This window comes from Fusarium fujikuroi, chromosome FFUJ_chr08, assembly GCF_900079805.1.
Source record: "Fusarium fujikuroi IMI 58289 draft genome, chromosome FFUJ_chr08".
In the NCBI taxonomy this organism is placed as follows: domain Eukaryota; kingdom Fungi; phylum Ascomycota; class Sordariomycetes; order Hypocreales; family Nectriaceae; genus Fusarium; species Fusarium fujikuroi.
The window spans coordinates 3,231,796-3,249,042 of NC_036629.1; the positions used below are offsets into that span (position 1 = coordinate 3,231,796).

At 49.2% G+C, this 17,247-nt stretch overlaps 8 protein-coding genes; 3 read left to right on the forward strand and 5 right to left on the reverse strand.

The window, feature by feature from the left end:
* Positions 1–230: 230 nt before the first annotated feature.
* Positions 231–1,514, reverse strand: FFUJ_12942 (related to lysophospholipase L1 and related esterases; the record flags this gene model as incomplete). XM_023567799.1 has 2 exons in its annotated part: positions 231–1,367; positions 1,431–1,514. 2 exons carry the CDS (start codon positions 1,512–1,514, stop codon positions 231–233), a joined length of 1,221 nt encoding a protein of 406 aa, XP_023435120.1.
* Positions 1,515–2,276: 762 nt separating this feature from the next.
* FFUJ_12943 (probable alpha-glucuronidase precursor) lies at positions 2,277–4,781 on the reverse strand (the record flags this gene model as incomplete). The annotated part of the gene is made up of 1 exon (XM_023567800.1): positions 2,277–4,781. The coding sequence occupies one exon, from the start codon at positions 4,779–4,781 to the stop codon at positions 2,277–2,279; it is 2,505 nt and encodes an 834-aa protein (XP_023435121.1).
* Positions 4,782–5,702: 921 nt separating this feature from the next.
* FFUJ_12944 (probable maltose permease (MalP)) lies at positions 5,703–7,316 on the reverse strand (the record flags this gene model as incomplete). Its single annotated transcript, XM_023567801.1, has 1 exon — positions 5,703–7,316. One exon carries the CDS (start codon positions 7,314–7,316, stop codon positions 5,703–5,705), a length of 1,614 nt encoding a protein of 537 aa, XP_023435122.1.
* Positions 7,317–8,385: 1,069 nt separating this feature from the next.
* FFUJ_12945 (uncharacterized protein) lies at positions 8,386–9,843 on the forward strand (the record flags this gene model as incomplete). Its single annotated transcript, XM_023567802.1, has 1 exon — positions 8,386–9,843. The coding sequence occupies one exon, from the start codon at positions 8,386–8,388 to the stop codon at positions 9,841–9,843; it is 1,458 nt and encodes a 485-aa protein (XP_023435123.1).
* A 268-nt stretch (positions 9,844–10,111) lies between these two features.
* FFUJ_12946 (uncharacterized protein) lies at positions 10,112–10,627 on the forward strand (the record flags this gene model as incomplete). XM_023567803.1 has 2 exons in its annotated part: positions 10,112–10,394; positions 10,446–10,627. The coding sequence occupies 2 exons, from the start codon at positions 10,112–10,114 to the stop codon at positions 10,625–10,627; spliced, it is 465 nt and encodes a 154-aa protein (XP_023435124.1).
* A 180-nt stretch (positions 10,628–10,807) lies between these two features.
* On the reverse strand, positions 10,808–12,573 carry FFUJ_12947 (related to C6 zink-finger protein PRO1A; the record flags this gene model as incomplete). XM_023567804.1 has 2 exons in its annotated part: positions 10,808–11,424; positions 11,598–12,573. 2 exons carry the CDS (start codon positions 12,571–12,573, stop codon positions 10,808–10,810), a joined length of 1,593 nt encoding a protein of 530 aa, XP_023435125.1.
* Positions 12,574–13,086: 513 nt separating this feature from the next.
* On the forward strand, positions 13,087–14,054 carry FFUJ_12948 (related to dienelactone hydrolase family protein; the record flags this gene model as incomplete). XM_023567805.1 has 3 exons in its annotated part: positions 13,087–13,324; positions 13,383–13,458; positions 13,523–14,054. The coding sequence occupies 3 exons, from the start codon at positions 13,087–13,089 to the stop codon at positions 14,052–14,054; spliced, it is 846 nt and encodes a 281-aa protein (XP_023435126.1).
* Positions 14,055–14,261: 207 nt separating this feature from the next.
* Positions 14,262–16,574, reverse strand: FFUJ_12949 (uncharacterized protein; the record flags this gene model as incomplete). Its single annotated transcript, XM_023567806.1, has 1 exon — positions 14,262–16,574. One exon carries the CDS (start codon positions 16,572–16,574, stop codon positions 14,262–14,264), a length of 2,313 nt encoding a protein of 770 aa, XP_023435127.1.
* Between the last annotated feature and the right edge of the window lie 673 nt (positions 16,575–17,247).

Consider the following 17,247-nt stretch of genomic DNA (forward strand, 5'->3'; position numbering starts at 1 on the left):
CGCGATTTTCATCAGCCAATGACTGTTAATTAATCGTCCATGTGACACGGATAATCACTTGCTTAGAGGCTGAAAAATACTACTCGTCGTGAGTAACAGTAATAGAAGTCCGGGAATCTTCAGCACCATGCCGAGATATCTCCTTTGGCGATAACAATCCAGATGACCTGGACACTGATCTCAGGGTTTTAGCGGTTCTGAGCAGAGGAGAGCTCCTATAGGGTCCAAAGCTATGATTCGAATTGCTTAAATACATCCAATGGAAATGCACCTGCCATTGCTTCGAACGCTACAATGTTTGGGTGTAAATGGTCTCCAGAATCATACTCCTCCTTCAATCGACTATTATCCTTGGTAGATCGCAAAACATAGTCAAAGTCTACCAGGGCATCAAATACGCAAGACTTCCGAATCCAATCGTTCAACTCCTGGCGCGCCCTTTCACGCAATTCGCAGGTTCCGTAAGGTTCGTTACCACCCATAGGACCAATAGTGGCACCCAAAACATGTAAACCGTGTGCATGGCAACGCGAGACAATCTGGCGATATGCCTTCATAAGAGCTTTTGTGACCTCTTGAAGCGATACTGGGTCAGAATCTGCCGTGCCCAGGTCATTCACTCCATGAAAAACCAGGATGTAACGTCGGCCTGGCTGAGCAATAGTGTCGCGATCTAGACGGCTCAAAAGACTTGGTCCTTTTCCATCTCGTAGAATCCTCCCACCACCTACGGCCTGGTTGATGATGGACATATTCTGTGCGAATGGATGCTGCTGCATGCGGTCAAACAGAAGATCTGGCCAGCGATTGTTTGCATTATCTGTGCTGCAGCGCCCGTCAGTTATACTGTCGCCCAGGAGAACCAGGGTTCCGTGGTGAGCAGCATCGACACGTATTTCGACTCCAGAGAGGAAATACCAATGTGTTGAAGCTTGTAGATCAGGCCCGGAGAGTTCAGATGCCATCGACTGGTCGCCATAACAAAGCCAGGAGTCTGTGCGACTGCCTGGATGGGAGGTGATCTGTTGAGAATTTTGGCCATTCTTGAGAAAGATGGTAATTGAAAGAATCTGCCCCGCTTTGATTGGGAACTTGAGGCTGTCTGAAACCACGTGGGAGCCTCCTGGTACTAAAGCCGGCTGTTCGCCGTCAAACAGAACCTGCTGTGCTGTATCCTTGAAGATCGAAGGAGAGCCACTAGGAGCGACTGAGTTGTATGGTCGAGGAACAGCAATCACAGCTCTTGAGATGTGCAATGTCTCGAATCCAAACTGGTTGGACAGGCGAATCCGGACATAGTCACCGCCGGCCGTCACTCTCAATGTCTGTCGAATGGTGGTATTCTGAAAAGCAACCCCGCGCTGCGTCTAGTCAAACGATGGTGGTAAGCAAACCGTTTGTTATGAATCAGGGAATTTGGCTGGCCTTACGAATGGATGTGGTGGCATATCTACCTCCTCAGTAGGCTGAGGCGTTGGTGCCCAGGCCGTCACCCATTTAGACGGAGACTCCATCTCAAAGGGCTGACTGGTGACGCTCTGCGGCAAGAGTTGTTACATGCACTTGCTGATTTCTTAGAAGGGATACAGAGGTTCGTCTTAAAAGTCTTTGCCGAAGAAGACTGTGGCTAAGAGACCCACCTTTAATAAGATACCAGAAATACATCTAGCGAGATAATAGATACTAATTCTAATTAAATTATAGCAGTTTTAACCAGTAAAATACTTAAAGATTCTCCCTAAATGCCCTATAACTATAGGGGTTTAATAGGGCAGTCCCTCTATAAGCTATCTCATCTCTTATATACCTCTATACCTAACAGGGATTAGCAATTGTAGCGTAAGTTATCTTAGGCAAATACTTTTGAGACGAACCTCCGTAGGTCGTCTATGGATGAGGTTTTGATTGCCAGGGAAGAAGGGTAAGGACAACAGGCAGCTGGACCATGGTGTTAAACGTCTTAGTTTAATTAGTGCAGGGAACCCCTCAAGTAATAAAACCTAATGCCGGTTAAATACAAAAAGCTTCCCTCAAGTGGAGAAGTCACTGATCCAAGCCAAGTCCACACGAGATTGCTATCGTATTACTCATCTCCAATTCCATGGCACCATAATTGATTGCTAGATGTAGACTGGAGGTTCGTGTCTGGTCTTTAATAACAAAGAGTAATGATCTCGAGGAGAGATTCTTTGAGCGAGGCTTCTCTCTATCTTTTTTTCAGTAAACATTTGGCTATTTCGGAACTTTCTATAGAACTTTTGAGCCCCACTGGTTGCTTAATCCACCACGCCTTCCGGCAAAAACGAGATGTAATCCAGTGGTGCCAGGTCCTTTTCATCTGGGTAACCGATTACAGTCAGCTCGGCGCCCTCTCGTACATCAACACCACGGAAGTAAACTCTAGTGGCCGAGTGTCCGTCTAGATACTCTGAGAAGTCATGGCCGAGCCGCGTGTCAAGGTTACTAGTCCACTCTCCAACAATCTTTCCATCTAGGAGAAGCTCGTATCGTGCATGCCCACCAGTGTGATCAAAGTAATTGACGGCGATATCACATCTCCTTGAGGGGAACGACAGTTTCGTGGTTGCAGCGGCCTTTTCTAACGATGATGCCACGATGGCACGTCCACGAGACGCTGCTTCAGGGGGGGTTACGTCAACAATGGTATAGCCACTCAAATGCATGTTCTCGGCCTCTATACGCCATGGGTAGTTCCCAACACGGTTCTTATCATCCGGGATGCCGCACTTGGCCAGATAAAAGTTGTTCACCGAGTCACGCCAAGCCAGTGAGTGGCCTGCTTGATACGCAAGCTTGAACGCAACGTGCTCAAAGCGAGCATCGTCAATGAGGCCCTTCAGGGATGCCCACCTCGTCACAAAGGTCTGAGCATTTGCCGATCCTTCGTAGTGGGCATCGTATATGTGTTGGATGACAGTCTTACCAGACTTGAGCTTATGCGTATAAGGAACATGATGAAACCATAAAAGAAGATCATCTGGCGTTGTTTCGATCCTCTCAAACTGAGAAGCGACCTGAGGTGGGTATTGAGCTGCAAAGCCCGTGCCAGTGGCAACGGTGCGGTCCATGCCGAGGGCCTTGCTATCTGCGCGAGTCCATTGACCCCAGCCGTTCCCATCTTGTGAACCTGGGCTGGGGCCGTAATGCGTGTAGAGGATGTCACACAGGGTTTGGATCCCGAGGTTACCGCTATAGGCTTCATATGTAGGCCAGGACTCCATCCCGATCTCGCATATGGTGTCTATCACCTTCTGGTTCTCTGCGCTGAATGTCAGGCGAATCCAATCCAGCAGGATATCCTGCGCTGGAGTAGTTGCATCCCAACACAATCGACCGTAAGCATAGAGGTTTGACATAGACAGATGGTGTCCCAGCCATGTAGGGTCGTTCCCGATGTTGGTTACTGCAGCATAACCCCCCTTGTTCAATCCGTGGACTTTGCCGGATGCGATGTCTCTTACAAGGGAAGGCTTGTCATCAATTCGCATGTCGAAGCTGAGAATTGTCTCCCATTCTGGTGCCATGTACACGTAGTGCGACTGCTGACCCAGGTACTCCTGACATACCATGAATTCACAGATCACGGGGGTCTTCCGGAGATGGGCAAACAAAGTCGAGGGGGGCTCGCGAATCTGGAAGTCTATCGGACCAAACTTAATCTGGATAATGACGTTATCTTCGAACTCGCCATCAAGGTGGGCGAAATACTCAACCGCAGCATTGGCTCGGTCATTTTTGAGATCGGTTTCATCCAGGTGATGGTTGTAGACAAAAGCGCGATACATGACGATGCCATCACCGTGAGGTTTCAGGGCACGAGCGAACATGTTGGCTCCCTGCGCAAGTGTTCGGCCATATGTCAAAGGACCCGGCTGACCTTCCGAGTTGGCCTTGATGGTGTATCCAAGCATATCCGGTACGCGTTTGTACAGCTTAGTCGTGATATCCTCCCAGAACTTGATGACATCAGGATCGAGAGGATCTGATGTTGGCAGACCAGCAAGGCCTCGGGGAGTGTCGAAGAATAATGAAACACCAATACGCACTCCATAGGGACGCATTATATCGGCGATTCGACCGAGCCCATCGAGATTTGTTTCGTTGAGAAGATTGTGGCTCGAGTTGACGTTGTTCACGATGCAGCCATTGATGCGGATTGAGGCCAATAAGCGAGCATATTGGCGGACGCGAGACAGGTCCGTCAGGACCTTTCCATCACAGAAGAAGATGGACTTGCCGCCGTAACCTCTTTCTATGCTACCGTCGAGGTTGTCCCATTCGTTGACATATCTGATAGCCGCTCCGGGGTTGTATGCCTGTTGGACATTGGTCTTGGCCAGTTTTCCTTGTGCAAGGAGAGAAAGGTATTCGAATGCTCCATATAGGGCTCCTCGCTCATTTTGGCCGACAATGTGAATGTCATTGCTTCCATTAACATTTGTACCGAGCCAAAATCCGTCTTCATCAAGGGCAGGTACCGACTGAAGGAGAGGATGTCCTCCATTCGCTTTCAGAGCTGACACAGTGCCGACTATGATTGAGTCTCTAGCGTCACCGTGAAAGTGAGAGCCAACCCTAACGCTTTGTCCGAGGATACGTTCGATGCCACATCGAAGTTCCGCTCCAGCGATAAAGACTGGGCTTGTTGGGTTGGTGCTCAGTGCAATGATGCTAGATACTGGCTTATGGAGGCTGCGCAAGCTCTCGGATAGAGGGGCATATCGCAGCCAACCATCAATTCCGCTCTCTGGGGGAAACATTCTTGGGATTCTTGGAATGGTTCTCACTAGATACTGCCCTCTTTGTGGCATTTCAGTTCTTAAGAGTATAAGTAGCTACCCTACCCATTGATTGCGATGAGCGATTTCGGCGGATAATCTTTAGCTACTGAACTGTTATGCTTGAAGCCCATGTGAACACAAATCATGATACTTGGAGAATATCGTATGTCGGGCTGAGAAATCAGGGTCAATGGCAAAATACGCACCTCATTAGCTGAGCCGAAAGATTGAGCGGGTCTCACTCGGCATCTGGGAGCCGATTCTTACGCTAAAGCGGATAAAAGCCCAGAATACGTGTGGCACTTTAATCCCCTACGCAGTCTTGTTCGGCATTTCGTAGCCGATTCCTATACTAGGCCCGGCTAAATACGCTGGAATTAAGCTTCCATTACCCCAACCCCCGCACTTGGTCTAAAAGTTACTCCAATAGGTTGAAGGTCAAGGGAGAGCAGATCTTGGCTTTAGCCAAGATTACCATACAGGTCGGCATTCTCTCCATGACATAGATCCCATGGCCGACAAACAGCTACCGTTGAGAGCCCAATTCCAAAAATATGACGTTCCGTTTAGGGTTCAAATCACAATGTATATTGCCCCTGAAGCATATCATATGTTCAACACAGTCTATGGGTTGGCCATAGGGAAACTGTTATCTTTACCAGATAAAGACAAAATCTTAGGCTTCTTAAACTCTACCTAGAAGCTGCGAGGATTGCCCAAACGTATAATTATTAGATACAAAGCATTATATGTAGAAGAGTCATTTTCAAAGCGAGAAACTGACGTAAAACTAAAAGAATAGATTTCTAGATTTCCTGCTTAACTATCCCTTCATATCTAAAGCTAGATAGACCGTAATAGCTAGTGCACTCAAACCCCTTAGTTCTTGGCGCCGTGAATTCATTCTTTATGCTCAACACCCAGCTTCTCATCAATGTCGATATTATTATCGAATTCGTAGCCCTTGAACTCCCGAGCACTTAGATCTTTAGTGAATAAAATGTCGAGCTCCTCGTACGTGCGACCCTTTAGCTCAGGAAGACGAAACCAAGCCCAAACGGCGCAGAGGATACAAAAGCCCGCAGCCAGAAAAGCAGATTTACCCTTCCAGTTTGCAGCAGTGGGGTTCAGTATATGAGGAACAACGCATGTGGCCGCAATATTGATGACGTTGTAGGCATTACGAGCGAGACCAATTGTCTTGGAGCGCAGGCGCGTAGAGGAGACCTCGGCGACGATGATGTAGGCAATTGGACCAATGGTCATCTCGTAGGTAGAGTACCAGACGTAGTAGAAGGCTGCAGACACACCTCCTGTGGCACTACTTTGGCTTGGGATAGCTACGAAGCCAATCACAAACATGGCAGCGGACATAAGGAGGCAGCCCCAAATGTAAATCGATCGCCGTCCATGTCGCGCGACGATGAAAACGGACAGAAGGACGGTGACAAAGTGAAGACCGCCTTGGCCAACAGTCAACTTGTAAGCGTTCTTGGTCGACATGCCGGCTTGTTCGAAAAAGTAAGTGGCATATGAGGAGACACCAAAGCCAACGAGGACTTGACTCGCCCAGGCAACACATGCGATTTCCGTGCGCCAGAGGTTGGAGCCCCTGACGCAATCGAGATACGAAGCTCCCTCTGTGATGCTGCGCTCCAGCTCCGTTGTTTCCACCATGAGAGATAGCTGGTTCTGAAGCTCTTGGTCTGACATTGATGTGAGCCTCTTCAGGGATTTCTTGGCTTCTTCCAATTTTCCACTGCGGACCAGCCACCAAGGAGACTCGGGGCAGAAGAACATCAGAGGTGCGATGATAACAGGCCATACCCACTGCACGGCAAAGGGAATCCTCCAGGCCCAGATACTCTTGTTACCAACAAGTGAGTCCAGAACAGCATAAGAGAGGAGCTGACCAATGCCCCAGCATAGGACAACGTAGGTCTCAAGGTACGCACGAAGGACAACCGGTGCGACTTCAGAGGCATACGCAGGCCCCATTGTGGTGAAGACACCCCATCCTAGCCCACAAAGCAGTTGACCAACAAACAGAACCTCGACTGACGGGGCAAAGAAGGAGATGAAGATGGTTCCAGTCAACCAGAATAAAGAGATCAGAAGTGTCTTTTTGTGTCCGATCCTCTCCGTCATCCACGTGTTGAAGAAAATACCAACGATGCCTCCCAGGGAACTAGCCAGGCCAAGAGCTGTCTGCCATTTAGGCTCGAGCTGGTATGTACCTGGCTTGGCAGGATTGGCAATGCCGAAGCGCTTTTGGAAGTCGGGAAAGGCGAAGAGTGACCCGAGGAGGGCTGTATCGTAACCATCCATGATGATTACTAGCGACACAACGCAGGACCAGAAACAGGCCTTGGGGTATTTCTGGATGGCCTGGCGGATGTTGAGGGAATGTTCTGCCTCTGTGGCCGCGCGAGCCTCAGCAGAAGTGTCGCCGGTCCAGCCATGATGGCCATCTGGTGGCGCCATCTCAATGGATTCGGCGCGCTTTTCTGCCATACTGGTTTCGTCGTTGGAGGATTTTTATGAGTCGATTTGTAGTGGGTATAAGACGGTGAGGTCAAGAAATGCACTACCAGAGGCTGTCAAATGAATCGACAAGCAATGGCTGTTAGCAACGATCCAGATAAACGAGGTAGGATCTTCGTCTTCTTCATATACAATGATGATCAAGGATTCAGCTGGCTCCACTCCAACGTCGTAGCAGAACCAGCTCCAGGGTTATTATTGATATGACCCATGGGGAAGTGGACTACTCTGCTCGGCAACGACGGCACCGTAGACTGACTCTGAGCATACAGGGATTAAAACGGCCAGGTTTTTGAATGGCAACTTCGATTTAATTTAGCCTATTTATTAGATCATAGGTAAGAGAGGACACGGTAGAAACAGCAAGGGTTCACTGACATGATGAGCGGTTATTTGATAGGAGAATTGGTAGCTATCGGCGCGAGAGTAAACGGAATCAAGCCAAGTTCGGGGGAAAGTGGAGAGAATTGCGGGGGTGGAGCCCGTCCAGGACCGGCAAACTCGGCACTGGAGAAGGACATACTCAGGACTGAAATGTTCCCCCACACGTGCAATTTACGAAGATTGACTTCCATTCTGGTCCGGGGAAGGTTGGCTATTGTGCGGGGTATTAGATAGACGAAAGCCGAGCTTGGATTTACCCAGAACTCTGGTTAAACTCATCAAGAGTACAGCCAAACTACGCCTACAGTTCTTGATCATTGGTAGGTTAAGCAAAACTTTGGCGGCTAATGACAAGGTCATCAACCAGCCCACTGAAGATTGTCTAAGTCATAGTGTAGGTCATAGGGTGACGATGCTGCATAATTTGGTCCGGGCAGCATGCCGACGTCAAACGCCGTGGATTATGTCCAGGGGTCGATCGGGCAACATATTTACGCGGAGGCCGAGAAGGCTCAGCATTCTGATTGCCTATAAATGGTGTAGTGAGATCACCATTTCTGCTGATTGGCAGGATGGCAGCTTCTCTTTGAAGAGAAAACAGAGCTGGTTCTTCCATACCTTTCCTCCCTATCATTCTATCTCCTCTTGAACAGCCATGGGTCCGCTAGCTCGTGGTCTTGCCGCCTTGAACCTACTGGGCTACTTGGGCTCCGCCTCCGTGGTGGCCTTTCCCACGGATTCAAAATCAGACTCTGAAGTCTTGATTTCTGTGAATGGCCACGTCAGATACCAAGAGCTTGACGGCTTTGGCGCCTCGCAAGCATTTCAGAGGGCGGAGGACATTCTTGGAAAAGACGGTCTGTCCAAAGAAGGGACTCAACATGTACTGGACCTGCTATTTAGTAAGGAAACTGGTGCAGGCTTTTCCATCCTGCGCAATGGCATTGGTTCAAGCAACAGTTCTGATAAGAACTTCATGAACTCAATCGAGCCTTTCTCGCCAGGCTCACCCGGATCAAAGCCACACTACGTCTGGGACGATTATGACAGCGGTCAGCTCACCGTCGCTAAAGAAGCATTCAAGCGAGGATTGAAGTTCCTTTATGGCGATGCTTGGTCCGCCCCGGGCTATATGAAAACGAATCACGACGAAAATAATGGAGGGTATTTGTGCGGTGTTACTGGCGCTACCTGCGATTCTGGCGACTGGAAGCAGGCTTACGCAGACTACCTGCTTCAATGGGTTGACTTTTACCGCAAGTCAGGCGTTGAGGTCACCAACCTGGGGTTCCTCAACGAGCCTCAGTTCGCCGCTACCTACGCCGGCATGCTATCCAACGGCACACAGGCTGCCGACTTCATACGTGTGCTGGGCAAGACGATCCAAAAGCGAGGTATTCGTGATCTCACTATCGCCTGTTGTGACGGCGAGGGCTGGGATCTGCAAGAGGACATGATGGCTGGTTTGACTGCTGGACCTGATCCGGCGATCGACTACCTTGGTGTCGTTACTGGCCACGGATACGTTTCGCCACCGAACCATCCACTTTCAACAACAAAGAAGACGTGGCTCACCGAATGGGCTGATCTGACAGGCCAGTTCACACCCTACACATTCTACAACAACAGCGGCCAGGGCGAAGGTATGACCTGGGCTGGCCGTATTCAGACAGCTCTTGTAGATGCCAACGTCAGCGGATTTCTCTATTGGATAGGAGCTGAGAACTCGACCACCAACAGCGCTCTGATCAACATGATCGGCGACAAGGTCATTCCATCCAAGAGGTTCTGGGCCTTTGCATCTTTCAGTCGGTTTGCTCGCCCTGGTGCTCATCGCATCGAAGCCACGAGCTCCTTTCCTCTGGTCACAGTCAGTGCCTTTCTGAATACCGACGGTACCGTCGCGACGCAGGTGCTTAACAATGACACAGTTGCTCGCAATGTCCAAGTGGTTGTCTCTGGCGCGGGCCGAAGTCCTCATAGCTTGAGGCCATTTCTGACCGATAATTCTAATGATTTGACAGCTTTGAGGCACTTGAAGGCTAGTGGAAAGGGTTCCTTTCAGACTACAATCCCTCCTCGATCTCTTGTTAGCTTTATTACAGATTCCTAACTGGGATTAATATTACTTGAATTTGGCTATGTTTAGTATGTTAGTGTAAATCATCTAACAATCTGGTGGGACTGCTTATTTCGGCTTAGTTGCACAACGTCACGCTCAGTGTGCCGAAAGCCGAACTACGTAAATAGCTCACAAGAAGACCACTCTGAACTTTATTACCTATTGAATCTGACTTTTTAACACCTACCCCTATCTTCCACTTCTTGAATCAGATGCTGTTTTATGTATCTATGTGCGTTCACCACCTATTATAATTACAATGGCCTCCTGTATTCTCCTTATCCTTGCGGCCTTGCGGCTCGTCATCGCGGCTTCTTCTACTGCCACAGAAACTACCAGCGCAACTACCTCAACCAACCCTTCTGTAATTGCTTCCGATCTTTCCTCGCTGCCAGGCTGCGGTTTAAAATGCATCTCGACAGCCGGAAAGAAGATTGGCTGCGCCGGTACTGACCTAGAATGCATGTGCTCGCACAGCGATGCGTTTGCAGACCATTTCCTGGAATGTCTGGGAAACGAGTGCACTATTAAAATATTCAAAAGTAAGTAAACAACAGATCTGCAAGGCATCGTCTGACGGGTACTGGTAACAGACATCTGGGACGTGGACCAGCAGATTTGCGACGCGGTGAAACGTAGTTCTAATTCTGTTGCCTTGGCATCAGCCTCAGCTGTGATTGCGTCCGATATGCCCCAAAAGACGGGGAGCGGTGCCGAGCGTTTGACTTGCGCTGGTATACTCAGTGCTATTACCTGGGGAGCTCTGTTGATATAGAAACTCGGGTATCGACTGTAACCCTGAGAATTGGCAAGTCAAAGGCAACATATCAACGCCACTGACCACGAGGCTGCCGAATTTTCAATACGGATAAACTTCAACGGATTTAGCAGGGGTATTTTCTGTCTCCTAACCACAATTTCTATTCTGTCTATCACCGCGCACCCTGATGCAGTGCTATGTCAAAATCACCCTGGCACCAAGACTCTCCATGGCTTCTCTCCACCCAAAGACTTGATTAGGGTGCATTCTTCGAAGTCTCCAACACTCCTCCATGACAATAAGGCCTTTCCATGTTATGCCAGGGGCCTGCGCTTCTTGCAGCACCTGATTGAGGATTTGACGAAACCGGTGATGTTGTGACTCGCTCATGGCCATACAACCGGCGATAGTATACGGCCAAGCTGACCGCATCACAAGACGTGTAGGGAGAGCTTCCATCTCCTCAAGGCACCTGTTGACGAAGGTTTGGTCGATACCACTTTGCTCAGGCATAATCGGAGCAATTACAACTTGCAACAGGACTCTGGCACCATACGCCCATATGAGACTAATCTTTGCAGCGTCGAGATGTAGAATTGAAGTTTCACCGGCGATGCTCTCAATATCTTCTTGAAGAATCTGGCAGACATAATCGAGTTTTTGTTCAAGTCCTCTGTATTGCCGTTGTAGTTCCGGTCCTGCAAAGTCTTGATGCATCAGCTGGAGTTGCTCAAGTCTTGCAATTCTGGTGACAATGGCAAAGACTTGGCTTTGACAACCCATAAAGTCCTGTGACCTGATTGCACCAGAATCTAGAAGTGGTAGATAGTCGAAGGCGCAAGGGCAGTATGACATCGCACCAAAAGAGACGTGGCCAGAACATCGATCCAAATAAAATTAAAGATGGAAAGTTGCAGAGATAGTCGTCGTACATCTCCTTCAGGCAAGCTGGACAGTACGTCTGCCACCGCAGATGTTGACTCACGGTTCTCAAGTGGAACAGAAGTCTCAATATGATCTAGTACTTTTCTCGCAGCCTGGTGATGGATCTCCCACTGGCCCTGAAGCATACTGAAAATCTCGAGCGCCTCCAAATGGGCGATAATATCAACAAGGTGGATCCCAGCCCAAACGAAATCTTCCACTGGCAACGGCGCCATGAGGGAAAAGCGCTCGACCTCTTTCCGAAGCATCGAAATAGACCGGCTCTGTAACCTGCTCACTTTTGGCGACAGCCCAATCTCATCAACACTAGCCTTTTGAGTCAACGAGTGCTCGAAGCAGGCGCTGACACTGAGAGCTGAGCTAAATAAGCCGTCTCGGTTGATGAGCCGATTAAGCATCCAGTTGCGTTCACTGCTGCTTTCCAACCTACAGAATGTATGCGTGATTGGATGTATGACATCGAGAAACAACATGAGCAATCTTGTTTCTTCTCGTGAAGAACTTTCAGGTCCGGGCTGTAGACTTTGCATCCTGCTGTCCCACCATATGGTATCGGGTTGTCGCTGCCAAATATTGACACCATTTGTCAACAGAATAATGGACGGGGTTGAGAAGATATCGCAATGGAATGCGCCCGATAAAGTCCCATAGGCTATTGGGAAGTGATGAGACCCATGCTGGAGGTTGTTGCTCCCTGAGTCCGATGGCAAGAGTCCAGCCGTGCCAGAAGCTGTGACTCTGGAACCCAGCTTTCTCGAGACCCTGTACCGCAGCTCCGCGACAGTCCGTAGAGCTCTCGCTTCATTGGACTCTAGGACATCTTTCCATGAGGCCTTGTTGGTGATCCAAGGCGGTAGCGGCATGTTGAACCCGTAGCATGCCAGGTCTCTTGACCTGCAGGCACTGCATGCGGGTAGCTCCTCATCGCACTTCTTCTTGCGAATTCTGCAGGTGAGACATCCCTTGCGACTGCGCGTTCCGTCTGAGGCCGCTGGTTGCTGCTCCCTCTGCGCCATGATGTCCCGTTGCTCATAAGAGGCCGAAAAATAGGAAACTTGAGACGCCTACTATTTACAGATGGGTGCGCGTGTCTGCGCATGTAAGACGTCATGTCGGCCCTCGTTGTGTTGGGAGCTGAGATTCTATGAAGCATAAGCTGTTACATGGTGCCGTGCAGTACTCCGTAAGCATGCCGCAGATGGCGCGTATGACTCTGGTGACGAGAACCAATGGGATTTGTACACTCCATATCGGACTAACTGCTGGGCCGCGATAAGAGATACAGTTATCGACGATCAATCATGCCATCGGCTGTTTCAGACGTGAGCGTCATCTGCTGGCTTAGCTCAATCGACTGCGCTTAAGCTAAACCCTTTGGGGATCTCATTCCAACACTACATGAAGAGACACCAATGACTCTCTTGTCAGCAAGATCAGCCCAGTATATCAGTAGCAATATAAATATCCAGTCATTCCACTAGGCAATTGGTTCGAAACTTCTCATTCTTGTTTAATACTCAGAGTTAATCATGTCGTGTCCTCAGTGCTTTTCCGGTCATGTCAATCTAGGCTCTCCTACTGGTCGTTGGGAAACCGTCCATGGCCTTCGAACCTACATTGCAGAACCCCCCGCCGGCAAGAGCACGAAAGCTATTATTGTCATAATTCCTGACGCTTTCGGCGTTGACTTTGTTAACAATCAAATTCTGGCGGATCATTATGCTTCAGCTGCTGACTATCTGGTTTACTTACCTGACTTCATGGACGGTAAGTGTGGCGTTTGCACGACCAGCTCAAAAAGCAAAACTAATTAGCTTTATTGCAGGCAGTGCTGCGCCTTTCAGGACCATGATTAATATGGCACACCTTTGGGATGAGACTGGATCTTGGTTGTCTAAACCGTGAGTTTCATCTCCTCCTACCCTGAGGCCGAGAGTTCGCATCACTTGGCTGACCAACGACTAGATACTATCTCTTCGCTACTATGCTAGACTTTGTCCCATTTCTAATTCGAAACCGCTTCAGTGTTTGTTGGCCAAGGGTGACTGGCTTCTTGAGTCAGCTCCAACAGCACAAAGATGCAGGTCTTCCTGTTGGAATTGCGGGCTTCTGCTGGGGAGGACTCCACACTGTGAGACTCACCCATGACACAGCAGAAACCAAAACGTCTAGTGGCCGCGCACTAGCAGATGCGTTTTTCACTGCCCATCCAAGTAGCGTTGATGTCGCACATGACATAGGCAATGTCGCGCGCCCGCTCTCTATTGCAATTGGCGACGATGATGGTGTGATGGGAATTAAGCAAGTGCGACAAGCCGAATCAATCTTGGAGGGCAGAGATGTTGATACAAGCGTGGTGGTTTACCCTGGAGCAAAGCATGGGTTCGCGGTTCGCGCAAGCAGGGCAGAGCCAGATTCAAAGGAGACGCGACAGGCAGAGGAGGCTGAAGAACAGGCTATTGCCTGGTTCAAGAAGTACTTTGAAGTTACCTCATAGGCCTGAGCCAATAGACCAAACCAGATCTATTCGCTGCAATTGAAATACAAGAGCTATATGTATAAGTGTCATAACATTCATCTTCGAGTTGCATGATGGAGTGGTGGTACATCGAAATCCGGGTTTTGCTCGTAGTAAACTTAAAACTAACAAGAAGCTATGTATTATGCCAAGATTGCTCTTCGATTCCAATACGGTTTGTTATCTCTAAGTAGAACAGCCAGGACATTCGAAGCAAGACGGATCGTCCCAGACAAGATCGTATGTATGCCTATCCAGAAAATCGCCTGGCACGAGAGTAGTTCTTGTAAACATGCACTGACCATTTCTGTAACCAGAACCCAAACACCCGTTCATCTTGCGGCAGATCGCAGCACATTTTCCTGATGAACTCTGGTCAGGATAACTGCTGGCATCAATCCCGAATGTTCCAGGCAACATTCCCGAGTAATTGCACAGGACACCATCCGCGCTGACACGCGTGCAAGAGTCACCAGGCTTGTAGTTGCAAGTTGGACTCTTAGGAAGAGGTGCGTCGCTGAGGACACAGGTTGGACACGTATAGCAGGATCTATGGCTCCAAACACTGTTCTTGGGGTCCAGACCGGGATCGTCGTAGTTCGGGTCAGGATCAGCAAAGTCGGCCGTTGTTATCTTGGTTGTTGTAAAGAGACAGTGATTCTCCATGCCGAAGTAGCCAGAGGATTCACAGTTCTCCAGAGTGTCGCAGATGGCTGCGCACTGCTCTCCGTTCTCCTGCATGGGATACATTGAGCGAGGGACTGTCCAGGTCTCACCCAAAAAGACGCCTCCACCAATGCACACATAGTCATTGTTCTCGACACTTGATGTGTTTATCTCACATTCTTGACCACGGTTGTTGTGGCAGACACCTGTTGGTTGAGTAGCTTTAGTGGTTGAGGTGAAACCGGTTGATTCGGGAACCAGGGTAGTTGTTGGAATCGCCGTTGTCGATGTCTCGCCGGAAGTGCAGCCGCATGTGAAGCACTCCATACCGAACCAATGAACCATTTGGCTGTCTCTTCCATCGCGTATTTCGTCTCGAGTAACCAGAGTATTGGAGAAGAAACACCTGCCAGAGAGTCTCTGGAACCCAGCTGACAAACATCCAGGAAGAGTCTTACAGATCTCGGCACACTCATCGTTGCTGTTGTACCAGTGCGTTTGAGTAGCACCCACTTCCTCACCGGGAAGGGTATAGATAGCATCACTATGCGTGAAAACTCCATTGAGATCGCAACCAAAGTCATCGAGATGAACGTAATAGTCGTTGGTGATCTCACATGTTTGCTTGCACACAGAGCCGGTGGTATGAGAAGGTTCTGCTGTAGTGACGGATTGAGGTGTCGAGCCAACTTCCTCTGATGTTGAGCTAGTTGTTTCGGCCATGCTAGTCTCTCCAGCAGCTAGAGAGGTCGAAGATGCACTGATGACTTTAGTATCGGCGTTTTCTTCTGAAGCAGGCTCAGTCGAAGATGTTCTTGTAATGTCGCTACTCTCCGAAGCAGCACTGGAAGTTTCGGGAACAGAGCCAGTGGACTTTGATTCAGTGGAAGCTGAAGAATTGATCTCTGGAGAGGCTGTTGAGATAGGCGTCTCAGCACTCGTGCTTCCCAAGTCATCAGTGCTGGTTGATCCGCTGGGTCTTGTCGTCAGGGCAGGGGACTCTTGAGCCCTGATCGCCGTCGTTGTCTCGACAGGATCAATTGGACGGCTCCCACCCAAGTCAAGCTTGAAGTTGTCAATAGTCTCTGGGGTTACTTGATCTGAGATGAAGATGGAGTCGACCAGAATTGAAGAGACGCCACCACCAGAGCATGTCAATGAGATAGCAAAGGTTGGTAAATCAGAAAGTGCCTCGACCTGCCTCAGTACCCGGGCCCACGATGGTCCTGAGCTAGAGGCAGGTTGAGAATAGAACTCTAAATTACCAAATGTCGCGCTTGCAACACAGCCTTGGCTTCCAGCTGACCTGATAAAATAAAAGAATTGGATAGTGTATTTCTTTCTCGGAACCGATCGTACGGTCTGGAAGATGCTAGCAAAAGAGCCAAAGAAGCTTCGCTTGGTGACGTCCCCATTAGCACTCAAAGCCGCGCAGCCATCATCGAGGCTACCGTCAGCACGGTAGCATCCGCCTTGGTGAAACTCGGCATTACCTGAGGCACCAAAGTTGGTGAGGCCACTTGGACTGTTGCGGTCGCGACTGGCGAAGGAGCCACCTGAAATAGCGTTGGTGATGATGATGTCTTCCTCTTGAGTGGTTGTTGATGACTGGGGATGGGTCGAGCTGGGTACTTCGGTGGTCGCAGTAGATGACGTGATGGTGAGACTGTTGAGGTTTGTATGGCTGTCCGTCGAAGTCTCAGAACCATCAATTGTCGCAACCGATGAGGTCGCAGACTGGCTGCTTACTGTGGCTCGGCTACTAGGCTTGCAAGGACCACCAACAGCAAAACCAATCAGGCCTAAGGTCACAAGAGCAATCTTGGACTGCATCATGAAAAGAAGCTATGGATCAGGTCCAAAGAAACAGTGAAGGGATGCAATTGTCTCAAAGAGAATTAAACTGCGGTATAACTATCTATACGCAGCCCCTGAAGCTGGGAAACGCTCGCGGACTCGCCCGACTCATTTCTCGGAACTATTCAGCACTTGGCGGTCAATAGCCATTTATTTTAACAGCATTTAGGTCGTTTAGCAGTCATTATTGCTAACTATTGACAGCCTCGGTGACTTCTACCCATGCAGGAACAGGTCTGGACCCTAGAGCACTAGCCACCTTGGTCAATGGCTAAGTCTTAATGCCAATCAAGATTGGACACCAACTCCACTTACTATTTCTTTTCACGTTAGTGAACATAGCTTAAAGTGGCTTTAGATAAAACCTCGCATTCTCAGTTGCGACTAATAAAAGACTCTTATTCGATGTCTTCAGCCATCTAACGTCCGTAGTCTTGCTCGTGCCTTGTTTGCGCGATGAATAGCAAGAAAGGTTCGTTTCGGCATCACTCTCCGTAAATCTGCTGACGGTCTGACCCGAGGTCAATATATCGTAGTGCAAGAATACCAACAGCTCCAATTTACGACCATTACCGCCCAACTCGGTGAATTCGTTTTCGTCCTTATTAAAGATAAACTTGCGATAGATGAACTCATCGATTCAGGCAAC